Below are 14,864 nucleotides of genomic sequence, written 5' to 3'. Positions count from 1 at the left end.
ATTTTTGACTTTGAGTTGACCTCCGTCACCTCTGATGTAGAACATTGTTCTCGTTGATATCTTGTCTTGCATTTTGCTACCTCATAATATGAGATATTCAGTTCTTAACCTAAGTTAAAAAAAACTAACATAATAAATTATCTGAAGGTACAAACACAAATATTCAGTGTTTGCCCAGAATCCAGTCATGTTTGATAGCCAGCTGTAATATGATGATGGAATTTAAATGCTTTGTCCGCTATAAAGTGTTCATGGTTTTGTCTTAGTTCGATAATTCAACAAATCTATTTTGTTTGCTGTTCTTGATTCTTTTTCAAAACCGATTCTGTGTCAGTAGTCTTTTTTTACAATCTATCACTGAGGTAGTATGCATTCACTAAGGTGGAAAACACAAAAATTGACAGTGATAACACCATGAAAAAAGATTAATAGTTTTAACAAAATAACCTGTTTTACTTTACAAGAAAAACGTATTTGTATTGCATGTATTTTATAGCATTCATAACATTATTAATGGTTGTCACAACCAAGTGATAGGTTGTGTTTATATCGCCACGTTAAGGTATACCTAGTCAAAGTTGACGATCTTACCACAGCCTAATGTAAGGGGAAACTAAAATGCGCTAAACAACTTTATTAAAGGAATGATATACTGTTAGGTACATACATGTACACCGTCTTCCCAATTCAGATCATTATGTAATGGTTGTTTATAATTTGAACTTATATGACTTGTTTTGGCCTAGTGACATCTTTCCATTTGATACATTTGGATATTTAAGAAATTTTATAAACTCAGTATTGTGGTGAACGACCCATTCTTTTGTTTCCGGATACTTACATTGATACAAACAAACTATTTATGTTATAAGGGAGATAAATGGTCTCAATTATTATGTCTGCAATGTACGATAATTAAGGTTTAAAGATTACGTTTTATATAAAGGCTTCACATTATAGAAGATTCAAAGCAACGATAAAACACATCTTAAAGTTCATTTCCTAGAATCAAGAAATTGATGTCATTGTTTTCATCTGTACATCATTTATTTGGGAGAAGGGACGTAACAAAACTCAACAGACGTCTAGGGAAGTTTTTAACGACATTAACTGCTTATGAGGGTATTAATCGCTCGGTAAAAGTTCAACAAATATGCCAGGCTTCTAATTTTGTACGCCAGACGATACATCTTTTTCTTGCAATTTGGTGAAGATTTATTTGGAATAAGATGAACGTTTTAAAAAATAGAGAATTGATAAGTGTCTTTGTTAAAATTATATCGTATTTCAGTGGTAAAAGTCGGCTGCTAAACCTCTTTATATACATAATGCCGTTTGGAACTGCTGGATTTTGTAAAGTTTGATTGATTTTAAATTTGTTTTCTTATCTTCACAATAAAGAGCACTAAATTTATTTTCTATTAAAGTGTTATGTTACACATGTTCATAGTTGTGAAAGCATATACATACCATTTGGCTTACAACATGATTTTACCGTATGAACTATGAAATACGTGCATGTTCATTTTCTATTCTTAGTTATCATGTCTTGAACTTGTTATCATTTATTATATAATACGCCAGACGCGCGTTTCGTCTACATTAGACTCATCAGTGATGCTCATATCAAAATAGTTGTAAAGCCAAAAAAGTACAAAGTTCAACATTTTAATGCTTGATTTGCTTTAATCTGTTACCTTCAAAACTAGTTCTGAATATGGGAATGAAAATCAATTATGTTCAATTATTGTCAAGTTTTCAACATGGTTAAGAAAATATGCTTTTCGACAGAAATGTTTTCAGATCAAATGGCCCAAAAATAATAACCAATATATGAGTAAGAGACATTTATATTTAATCATTTACGAATCATTTAATACTTCTTTTATTTTTACAGGAAACCCATTTATTCGTGTATAACTTGTAAAAGTATAACACATCCTCAGTTTAATGTGCTTGATCGACCAATATTGTGTTCCATTTAGTAACTTCTCCTTATGATCAGGATCAGACATTGTCGATACGCAGAATTTGTCTTACTACCATCGTATTTCTTCTGTATCTCTACACATATTAAACTCCCTTGCAACTACCAGTCAATATGAGTCCAACCTCGAAAGTATAATACATGAAATCAATCTTTAAAGATTTATAATTTTGTCCACATTACATTTAGTGTTTATTCTGGTTTGTCGTATCGTTTGTTAAAGTTCGTTCGTATCCAATTTAGAAAAAGTCAAACCCTTTCAAACTTATAGGAATGACGATTGAAACCCTGCCTCGTTTCTCTTTTGCCAAAGAAGGTGATATGCATACATCTACGGTTCCAACGCTGTAGATGTAAAGTTCGGTGCTACACATGTATGCCCACATCTCTAGCGAGGGAATTTATATCTACAGCGCTGGACTTAATGTCACCAGCATTGGACTTAACATCTCTAGTGCTGGATCTCCAGCTCTTGACTTTAAATATAATTGGTCGACCGTTTAAATCTCCAGCTTTTGGCTTTAAAGGACACATATCTTGCTCTGCATAAGATGAACTGGTGGCTGTAAGAAATCGTCCATCAAATATCCTTGTTTTATATCGATCACCTTAGACATGACAGAAATGTTTCCATTAGGATTCATTGTACCCAACAGAAAATCCCATTTTCAAGTTTCCAACTAAAACAATTTCATTCATTCTATTCACTCAATTAATCCCATGTTTGGTGTATTTTTTTGATAAATGATTTTGAGATATTTTCTTCTTTGAAGAAACAAACTCGATTTTTCAGACTACATCAGTGATGGGAACCCTTTTAAAATTTCTGAAATTCTATTATTGTATGAAAACTTTAATGGACCTACATGAAAGTTTTTATCAACATATTTGATTCCGTGAGTAAGCCTTGTATGTATATATGAACCATGCAGGAAATATCATTAAATTTCAAGATTTACTGGTCGCATGTTGTCTTCATCGTAACATATTGATTGATTGATTGTTCATAGCTTATCGTTCAGTGGCAAATATTTCATGGATGTTTAGTACGAGCACAAAAAATCAATAAATATAAAAAAAGGAAGGTTCTATAATACAAATATCATAAGTCAACAAAAGGAACATATAATTTCAGAGTTTTCCTAAATTATTTCTCGTTAGTTTTTAAAAGAACAGCCATTGAAAAAGCATTACATACTAGTATGTAGAAGTTCTGGGAAATTTGGACTGCCACTCGAAAATGCGGATACATTGAATAGGGGCATAAATTCTGTATTGCAACATGCCACCTTCAAAGAATTTGTTCTGAAAGTGCAAACAGCATGGCACTGTCTCTCGGGAAGGGGGGAAGCACTCTTTCTCTCGAACTCCCTCTACATAAGGCATCGGATAAGAAAAGAAATAACATAATTCATATCTCATTCAATGACAGAAAGACTTTTGGGCTGAACTAGAAACAATTAATCTAAATGCAAGACTTGCAATTTAATGTAAGAAAATCTGAAGTTGTTGATGAGATGTAATAAAAAAACAACACTTTTTAAGACCTGCAAACATTTTGAAGTATTCATCATCACTTAGGCAGCAACCATTTGATTTTCTGGGGGGGGGCTATGGTTTTTTTTGGAAAAAAAAGTTTGTTTCCAGTTTTTGGAGAAAAAAATAATTTGTTTTTGATTCGGAGAAAAAAAAATTGTTTGTTTCACCCTCAGCTGCCACTATATGTAATGCTAAAATTGAAAGAAAAAAATTGTTTTCGACTTGTCGCGAAAAAAATAGATTGTTTTTCGCCGCAGGCGAAAAAAAAAGTTTGCACAGAAAAAAAACCCATAGCCCCCCCCAGAAAATCAAATGGTTGCTGCCTTACATTTCACATCATACATGTATATATCACGTACTTAGATGTAGTCTAGGCAAATCTTTATTACACATGAGGTGCATGTAAATAAAATAATGATGTCATCCCATAACTAAACAAATTGTCTTCCTGTTTCCATTCATCGAATTTTATAGTTGTTGACGCATTCCGTGCATTTAAAACGTCATACAATAACTAATCAGATTACGCAATATGATGTTGTCTGCACACTTATAAATATTGATCAATGAATAAAAGTTCAATAACCTCACATATGTTTTATTCATACTGAGGGAGAAAACGATGCGTAAAAGGAAAGGATCGAAATGGAAAGGAAAAGAGTAGGATTTCATAAGAGAAAAAAAACAAGAAGACAAACAACAGTGTATAAAACTTGACCTTTTATGAACACTTGAAAAATCCGTAAAAAAGATGACGAAGATACCAAATTGGCTATAAAATAACAATTTGATGAAGACACATTCTTTTTCTAATACAACACCATATGAACAAAAACAAAAACATTCTGTGCAAAACAGAAGATTGACAAATAAGAATCCAATAAAAACTATGGATTAATTCATATGGTATAAGACAGGTTAACAAGTGCTACTGCACTAGAGGTATCCGTTGTAATACTCATTGGAAATAAAGAACTATTGATCGCAGTTATTGATGTTACAACACCGGAAAATTGAAACGATTGTGCCTACAAGTGACACAATTATTCTGTAACGGTCAACCAAATTAGTCAAATATTAACCCTAACAATTCGAAACCTTTGGATCAACAGCTCGTTATCAACCCGCCATCAAGCAAATCATGATAAGAAACAAAAGACTAAACTCCATTTCTGGTCTAAAATGCTGCTTCACAATTTGGAAAGTTCACAATTTCAAAATTGAAATTCCTTCTCTTGTAGTAAACTCAGAAATAAATCAGAGATACTTGTAAAAAACTTTTAATAAGTTTAAAAACAATACTTAAATAGACAAAATACAATCTATTCATGTATTATATATATAATAGAGTATTTTCTATCTTGAGTAGATAGTCTTTCAAGTGCCAAAGTTGGACACTTTGTAGAGTAAGTTTCATTCATGATCGCAAACATACTAACATACAACTCTCTTTTTTTCAAACTTTAAATCCATCTGAAAACACAATGCTCGAAACAAGTGCTCACTCACTTTGCAGCTGAGAAATACATTAGAAGTTCTTGTAAAAAGAAACTTCAATGAGTTTAAAAAGCAATACTTAAATAGACAAAATACAAAATATGTATAGAGTATTTTTTTCTTGAGTATATAGTTAGTCTTTCAAATGTCCAGGTTGTACGCTTTGTAGAGTAAATTTATACATAAACACAAGTATACAACCACATAGCTCTTGTATATTAAAACTTATAAAGATTTTATATGAACATGCAAAACTGTTCCTGAGAATATTTTTGAGTTTGATCTGACCTTCGTGATTGTGCTCGATGACATCTTGTCTTGTTTGTTGCTACCTTATTCAATAAGGTATGTAAACTATTCAGTTCTTAACCTAAGTAAAATGTTAACATCATAAATAATGTGAAGATAAAAAATACAAATATATAGTGTTTGCACAGAATCCAGTCATGTTTGATAACCAGCTAAGATGATGATAGAATCTAAATGTTTTGTCCGCTATAAAGTATTCAGGGTTTTCTCTTAGTTTCGATAAATCAACAAATCCTATTTCGTATGCTGTTCCTGAATCTTTTTCCAAACCGAATCTTTTTGTAGTTGTTTCTACAATTCTATCACTGAGGTAGTAGGAATTCACTAACGAGGAAAACACAGCCATTGACAATGATAACACCTGGAAAAAAAATAATGTGTAAACCAAAGTTCCTACTTTACTCACAAGAAAAAAAAATTTTATTGCATGCATTAAGGATTCATGAACATATTAATGGATGTTATAACCAAGTGACGGGTCGTGGTTTACATCGCCACGTACAAGCATAAACTTTCTTAAATTGAATACCTTAACCACAGCCTAAATTAAGATTTTTCCAATTTCTAGCTAAAAATAATAATGACTTTTACCTTTTACCAAATTTTTCATGGCATTGTAAAGACTACATTTTTGCAAAGTTATTAAGGGTCATCGGAAAATTAAATTGTTTCTTAGTTTGGATAGCATCATGTTCTATTCTTAATCTAATGAAATGAACTCAAATAAAACAGCCAAAACACAATCTCCATTTTAAATGTAACGCAAGCACGAGAAATCATAAGGTTCACCAAGTCATCGGAAATATTCAGGATGTATTTTATGTTAAGACTCATATCAGAACTAAACCTTTTAAAACAACTTTTTAGGCGACTATATACATTTTGTGTGGTATGTTTTTTCTCGTTGTGGAAGGCCGTACTTCAAAGTCTCGTTGCTTACATCCGCGTGATTTGGACTCGTGTGGATAGTTGTCTCTTTGGTAATCATTCAAATAACAAACTAAAAATTATACATATATACAATTGTATGGACTTATATATATATATATATATATATATGGTCATATATTTATACTGACCTCTTTAAACTCCATTCCACTGTCCATGTGCAGCTGGATATACGTGGCTAAAGTCATTGATGACATCACAAAAGACAGAGCAAAATACATGGGAAACAAAAGTTTCTGTCCTTCACCAAACCAGAAACGTGGTAATGTCAGGAACATTGCCATTCCTACAAGTATATACATATATATGAATAAAAAAGCAATTTATTTTGAATACTTAAACTTATTTTGACTTATTATTTCCGATTCAAAGGTTCAATTTAATGGTAACCTAATGAAGCTATAATTGGCTAAACATCATATAACAGGAAACGATTTGAAGAAAAACAATCTTAGATTCCAATCGATATACATAATTTCTACTGGACGATCTGGAGTTTCATTGTCTACTTCTATCGTGGTTCGCATATTTTCTAAACACTTATATTCTTGTTGGTCTTTCTTACTTCTAATTATTATAAACATCATAATAAGTTTGAAATTACCACTCGGCAATGTAACTATGTCGAAACACTTTATTCCTTTCGAATGAAACAAAGTCGAATTTTTATTTATGATATAATAACAAAAATAGTACTGCAAGTATCTACATGTACGTGTTTTTCAACGCTGCAAATATAAAACTTGATTCTTATTTCGCATGCCACTTTTCTTTTGTTGTTGTTGTTGGGGGGGGGGGGGGGGGGGTCAAGCTTGTTAAGGTCTGTTACCTGCAATAAATGTCATCCAAAACTGAGACCCATAATGTATAGCAAAGCTGAAGAAATGCCAGAACGTCCATTTTCCTTGCTGTTGAGCTCTCAGTGGAAATAAAATCCAAGCTAACTCTAAACCAACAAGTGCTGTAGTAACAAACTTTAGGGCGTGAACTCTGAAAAGAAAATATAATATTGTGTTTAATCTTTAAAATACTAATAATCATACAGGTGTTTATTGCAATTCAATTCAATATTGTTATTTCACTCATCCCTCAATAATAAATAAAACAACATTACATTTAGTCTAAAAATATATAGATATAAAAAGAGAGCCATCCTGTACTAAATTATAAGAGACCTAGGCCGCATTTCTTTCTAACCAAAGTTTTGGAAACGTTGTGTCGCGTTTGTTGTTGATTTCTAAACGCTACAAAGGTAGAAACAAATACATAGTTTAATAAGTCTTTATTGACCCTGTTTGAACTTTCAATAATGCATGCACATGTTGTTGGTAAATAGACTTTTTACAAACGTAGAAACAAATACTTCGTTTAATCAGGTTGAAATTGGAAACAAATGTAGCGTTTGTACGAACAAACGACAAGCGACAAACTTCAGACGCATTTGTAGCGTTTGCATAGTTTGTCAAAGTTTATGTAAACTTTGCAAACGTATGTTAGAAACAAATGATCAAAACATGTGCGCGCTTAGCCGTTTGCATCGTTTGTGTTAGAAAGAAATGCACCCTATAACATTAAGAACATTATGCATGTTGTTTAATAACCCAAGCTGTATGTTTTAACATAACTGTAGGTCAGTTAACATACAAGTTTGAAAAGTTTTCCGTAGTAATGTTCTAATGAAAATTTGCCAAGGAATGCCAGGACACTTTGGGGTCCTGTTTTCTTCAAAGTCCCATTTTGGGATAAAAAAAAAAGAGAGATCTTGATAAAATCTTTTTATTTTATATGAGCCATATTAAGCACCTTTTCTCTATAGATAGTAAAACAAGGATATAAGATCAAAGATAAAGTTAGTATATCATGCAGTTTTCATATACATATTTTTATAGTGTACAAAAATAGTTAGATATTATAGAAGAGAAACGTGTTGCAGATGAATTATTAAAAAAATTGGCGAAATTTGAAAAATAAAAAAAGCTGGTCATATATAATATATATATAAAGTTATACAACGATATTATCCCTCAATATGTTATTTGTATTTTGTCCTACTAAAATGACAAGATATTTGAACTTTATCAAAGCGTGTTAAATCTATAATAAAAAGAAAAAGTAAAAGAGAAATTATTAAAATATTATCTACAAAATAATAAGCAGAAAATTCCTACCTTAGTTCGACCTTTGTCATTCTGATTGTGATATACATATTTAATTAACTTAATGCTATCTCTGTATCCTTATAACTCCCAAATGATTATTAACGAATCTGGTATCTTGAATGACCTTTTATACTCCATTTATATGTGAAGTCAATAACTGATCACAGATTGTACGTATACTACCACATGCATATTCGCACGTAAAACAGAAAGTTCGTGAGGTATTACAATATATTCAATATTTAGGCGTGTTTTTTTACAAACGTAAGTAATAAATATGTGCAGAGTGGAAAAGGAAATTATTGGATAATCTTGACCACATACTTTTAATACTCTATAATAAGGATGAAAAGGAAACGACATATTACATGTTCTTTGATGTTGTGTCGATAAGTAATTTGAACTCTGTCTACGTTCGTGATATGATTGCTTTTTTTTCTAAATAAAAGAAAAGAGAAATGAAAAAAAAAAACATGCAAATACTACAAAACATAAATATGATGAATTATGTCAATACTTCATTCATTAAACTTGTTGTTCAGTATTTGCATGTACTTAATCAAACATGTGATTTTATTTATTGAAAGTGCGTATATATAGAAGAGTAAGTTAGTGAGTGATTTATGAGAGCGAGCGAGCGAGCGAGCGAATGGTGGAATTTTGGAGTGAGTGAGTTTGAGTAGTGCTTTGAATATATCTCATTTTATACCTAATCTGTAACAAGCCTTCAGTACTGTTCTGTATAAGAACCGCTAAATGGCCATTTTTATATTAGCGTAAGAAATAAATGTCTTGAGGGTCATGACAGATCACATATTGTAGAGCTTTAAAATGACACCCAAAAAAAAAGGCAGTATAAGTATACAATTGAAAGTCTGTCTGACTACAGAGTTTTTTTTTATTTAACTTCCATAAGTTTTAAATAAATACTTAACTGAATCGGTTAGCTCAACATGAAGAACATCTGTCAATATTCAGGCAACATGAACAATCTGATTGCTTGTTGTTTGCTCAATGTCACGTCGCTGAAAGTTTCCTGCATATTACATTTGTAGCTATAGGACGACAACATTGTACAACAATTTTTCTTGTGAACTATGATAAGAAGATAAACTTTCAATGGTAAATTTTGGGAAGGGGGGGTCGGAGGGGTCCTGATCCCGAAATCCCAGGCTTAAAAATATGAAATCCCGAGGTCCCGAATTTAAAGAAATTTAAATCCCGACATCTCGAACTTCGAAAAAAGAATTCCCGGATCCCAAAAAGGATCAATCCCGCAATCCCGAGCTTAAAAACACCCGATCCCGACGTCCCGAAAAAGTTATTAATTTCCATAAATAACAACTCCTTAACGTATCTTGCTATTTATGTTTATTGTGATTGATAACTTATCATTATAATTAGATTTGCTCCATACTATATAATTACTTTATTAATGAAGTCTAGTCACTAGGTCACTATCACTACGTGGGGATATATCTGCCTTGCTACACGTATACCCATTGTACACAGCTGCACTGTATCATGTCAATGGCTGGTGGACATTTGTAATCATGTTTATTCACAAAACGTAAGTCAGTGCAACATTTTATACTAATGCACTTTGTGACAGCTTGTTTCGTATTAAGTGAATCAGTTATATATAAAATGTACCTAGTGCAATCAAGACAGAGTAAGCTACATATGTTGTGACCAACCATTCAAAGGAGGAGGTTCAGTAAGACCCCTTTTTGGCCCACAAAATGAAAATATAGCAGTTTTACAAAATTGTGAAAATGTAACCTTTAAGCTATTCATTGGAATATTAGTTATATAATGTGCTAGTGACCTAATACGGTATATATGGGGTCAGTAAATTCCATATGGGGTGAGAGCGAATCCCAATATGGAATTTACTGTGTAACGAATTTATCTTGCCGACTATCTTAACGTGTAAAATTTAGACTTGTGATCTATCATTTGAAATGAGCAAGCCAGTCTTCAATACTGTAAGCATTAAGAAACTAATTCCATTGGTCCTACAAGAACACTAGCCAACGATTACAACTTGTTTGGTTTAAATGTCAGTTTAATGAATTTAAATCTATTTCAATCTTAATCATCAATTTCTTCGTCTGTTGAAACCTTTAAGATTTTTTCTCAGTTCCGCCAGTAAAACGTTTGTTCTGAGTGATTTGACCCAAATGTAGCTGCTAGCATCTACGTCATTTAGTCTTATTTGCAAACACAACACCTCAATCTTTCATATAACACGGTGGGTATGGTTGTCCTGCGAGAGAACGTACTGTGCTGGTGATTTGGTCCTGACGGGTGCTGGTGGGTCCTGATTCTGTGCTGGTGGGTTTGTTTACATTGTATCAGAACGGCAATAAAACGACTGTTTTGTTGCTTAATTTTTCTCTGATGTGTCATAAGTACCATGCAAAGTATATTACAACAATATTATATTGCAAAAGTCGTGCAAGTTCGTTAAACGGAATTGTCCTGACGCTGTGCTGGTGGTAAGAAAAACGGTCCTGGTTCTGTGCTCCTATGTCCTGGTTCTGTGCTTTTATATTTTAGTTAAAAGTGGCATATATTCAAGAGCATTGATGCTGTACTGTTGTTGACTAATTAGCTGTTGTCTGCTTTCTTGAAATTGACATTGTTGTGAATCTGTTTACTGTTATTATGAGAGAAAAAATACCCATATTTAAAAAAAATAAAATTGAAATTAACTGTAATCTTATTTATTGGCCTGTTAATGGAACCCTTCTTGCCCCCTTTTAAGATAAGAAAATATGTTTACGATTTTCGGGATTACGATCATTTTGCAAGATCACCAAAATACGTGGTAATTTATACAATACTTAATATAATGTAGATGATGTGGTATGTTTGTTGTCAATGGACAAATTTCCATAAGAAACCAAAGAAAGTATGTGTTAACAACCATACGTCATCGTACGACCTTCAACAATAACCCATAAAATAAAAATGTGAAAGGTTTTGCATAGATATAGAACAAAGGACTTTCTGAGCGTTTGAATCATGTCTTTAGCAGCTTAAAACACATTTGTTTGTGAACAATTGAGTGTTGACTATAAGAATGACAATAGTATTGCGGGTTTGTTTGTTTGGTGTTTTTTTTGGGGGGAGGGTGAGGGAGGGTGGGGGAGGGAGGGGGATAAGTTAGAGCGAGGTTACAGTGAAAGCTTGGAATAGTTTCCCGTAAAATTTTAAAGGTGGATTGTAAAAGAAAAATGTATCTTATATTAGCCTTGGTCACACCTTACCGGATAGCTCGAACGGACGCCTAACGGATAACTTTTTCTCAATCCGTTCATGTCCGTTGGACGTCCGTTCTTATCCGTTAGGCGTCCGTCCATATCCGTTGCATGTCCGTTAAGCGTCCGTTTTATCCGTTGACGTCCGTTCTGTCCGGTGGAAAATTTTGAGCATGTTCAAACTTTGAACGGACGTCCAACGGATAAAATGTCCGTTGAACGTCCGTTAGGCATCCGTTTTGTACGGTACTCGTCCGTTTTGTATCCGTTACGTATCCGTTATGCATCCGTTGGAGATCCGGTAGACCAATTCACCAACGGATGTCTACCGGACGCCTAACGGATAAAACGGATGTAAAACGGATATTAACGGAAGGATAACGGATAAAACGGATGACTACCGGATGTAAAATGGACAAATGCCAATTGAAATTTCTCATGGTTTATTGCCTTTAATTTTTAGATGGTTTATTGCCTTTAATTTTCAGATTATTTTGTTCATCCGTTTTATCCGTTACGCTTCCATTAGGTGTCTGTTTTATCCGGTACTCGTCCGTTGGATGTACGTTCGACGTCCATTCTGTCCGGTACGTATCCGTTTCACGTACGTTCAGTGTCCGTTGTGTGTCCGTTTGACATTCGTTACATGTTCGTTAGTACACCAACGGACTCCCAACAGATACAAATTTTGTCAACGGATAACTTTTTTTTATCCGTTAGGCGTCCGTTCGAGCTATCCGGTAAGGTGTGACCGAGGCTATAGCTATTAAGAATCACTTGCTGTAAGATTTTTCCAACATATTTTTTTTTGTCTAAGCGGTTATCAGGTATTTGTTTTTCGAAAATTCGATAAAACACTAAAAAATCACTATTTTATAATAGGGCAAGCTAGAATATGTCAGAGAATGAAGACGAGATAACCTAGAAAACACTAAAAAACCTAAGATTTCTTAGCTTTTTCATTTCAAAATAAATATTTTTGATAAAGAATTACGGGGGAGGAAGTGAACAATGTGTCCTACTTTTCTATATTTAAATATTTTTCATGAATAAAAATCAAATGTGCCTTGATTATAATTGAAAATGAGTAAATAAATATGAAAAAATACCCAACTAAAATACACTTTTATTTTAATATTGGTAATATCACTAAGCTTTTAAGTTTTGTGTGTCAAACACACCATCTCTGTAGTTATGACTCCTTACTAAGATATTTCACTTCATTCATTTTTTTTCTGCATTTTTTTATATTGTGAATTCATAGAATTATTATATTAAAATGTAGCCTTAATTTATATTTAAAAAACATAAACACGCCTGGAAAGTAAAATGCGTACTCGGCTGTCTGTAATCGACCATTTTTAGACACCCCAGGCTCCTAAAAAACAAGCCGGGGTGGGGGTTCAAAGATGCAAATTAAGTACTTATATCAATATTTTATCTTTTCGTGAACGGTTTATGAAAATGTCAATTACGAAATGTGCATATATCAAGGGGAAACTTCTTGCAAAGCATTATTATTTATTATAGTTCATTATTGTATTTAGTAGAAAAAAGAGAATTTAGTGAAAATAAAATCACTATTTTTGTAGAAAATTCACAGACCTTTGTACAGAGATTTTTGTTATGTTTAGCATGGGATCAACACAAGGGTTCATTACCGAGTAAACAAATCAAAATGTCTATCTACCTTGCACATTTCAGAAAATTCGGATCAGATAACGAAACTAGGTCCAGCAACATTTATAAGCAATTTAAGATTTTGACCCTCACAGTTTCCATTCACCACAAATATTCTCGTTACAACGAATCATTTTAAATACAAAAATACCAGTTGCAGCCTTTCGTTTATCTATTAATATATGTATACGGATGAAGTTATGAAAGGCAGCAGGGTCATCAGGGTGAGGAGTCCATGTCATCTGAAATAAATGCTAAGCATAGATTTAGAAAGCGACAGATAATCATGACATTAACTTAAACTCTCTTCTTTTCGACGTTTTTCGAACAAATTGACACATAAAATGAATTATATAGTATTGTGGAATTTTTAACTTATTTTAGATACTATATATTGTTATCTGATATTGGACGAAAGATGTTGCCCTTTTATGTTATTATGTAATACAAGTTAAGATCATTTGAAAACACATATTAAACAGCCAAATGGATGCACAAGAGCTAAAATAGGAGTCATAGATCCTGTTGGCAACACTTATCTGCCCAATTTTATTGATTTTGTAACATTTGTTTCAAATATGACCAACTTCTTATCCAAAATCACCAGCACCGTATCAGGACCCACCAGCACAATGACAGGACCCACCAGCACAGTATCAGGACATGAATAAATTGAGAAAATGCTAAATTTTAAGAAATTGCAATGTTTTTTTCACAAAATTGTTTTGTCGTGTGGGTTGCGGTATAGAAAGCGGACTCTATGAGCATTTTTGTTTTATTTTTTCAGTTCGAGATTTTCTGAAAATGAGCATTTTTGTGTTACGCTTACTGAAACAGTTTAGAGGGTCAATTTTTTAATGGTTTATATATGAACCCATAAGAAACGAAATTGAAAAATCTCAACTGTTTTCTTCCATTTTTTATGAGTGAAAACGTCAAAAATCATCATTTTCGTCTTTGTTTACATTTTTTCATTGATCACCAGCACCCGTCAGGACCGAATCACCAGCACAGTACGTTCTCTCGCAGGACAACCATACCCACCGTGTATAAAAGCAAAAACTTATTTGACTTTCACTCTATATGTTCAGAGCAAATACCAGATGTGTTTCAAATCTCTTCTTGTATTTGAGAAATCAACCTAATCACGAAATCTTGTTTGAACGATGAACCTTGAAAATTAAGCCATTGATGAAGGTCGACCTCATGTAAACACTGCAAAATGACCACGTTTCACCTGACAACCATTTCATACACCAAATATATATGACAACATTGCTTATAAAGTATCTCAGAGACGGACCTTACCACATAAGTTAGCACTGACCTATGTAGCATCAAAATAAGAATGAGATGAAATTAATTATTCAAGACGAATATTATCTACAATAACTCCAAACAACAAATATTCTTGACATATTACTACATAAATGTAATATGAAAATGAAAGGGAATCAAAGTTAACCAGTGACATGTGTT

At 32.8% G+C, this 14,864-nt stretch overlaps 1 protein-coding gene across 1 annotated transcript; it reads right to left on the bottom strand.

The window, feature by feature from the left end:
* Positions 1–4,790: 4,790 nt before the first annotated feature.
* On the bottom strand, positions 4,791–8,712 carry LOC139498572 (transmembrane protein 205-like). Its single transcript, XM_071287016.1, has 4 exons — positions 8,449–8,712; positions 7,110–7,270; positions 6,412–6,566; positions 4,791–5,693 (listed from the first exon to the last, which is right to left on the bottom strand). The coding sequence occupies exons 1-4, from the start codon at positions 8,484–8,486 to the stop codon at positions 5,412–5,414; spliced, it is 636 nt and encodes a 211-aa protein (XP_071143117.1). The 5' UTR covers positions 8,487–8,712; the 3' UTR covers positions 4,791–5,411.
* Positions 8,713–14,864: the final 6,152 nt, after the last annotated feature.

This window comes from Mytilus edulis, chromosome 12 (assembly GCF_963676685.1).
Source record: "Mytilus edulis chromosome 12, xbMytEdul2.2, whole genome shotgun sequence".
Classification (NCBI taxonomy): domain Eukaryota; kingdom Metazoa; phylum Mollusca; class Bivalvia; order Mytilida; family Mytilidae; genus Mytilus; species Mytilus edulis.
This window is presented reverse-complemented; position numbering and strand designations above follow the sequence as displayed.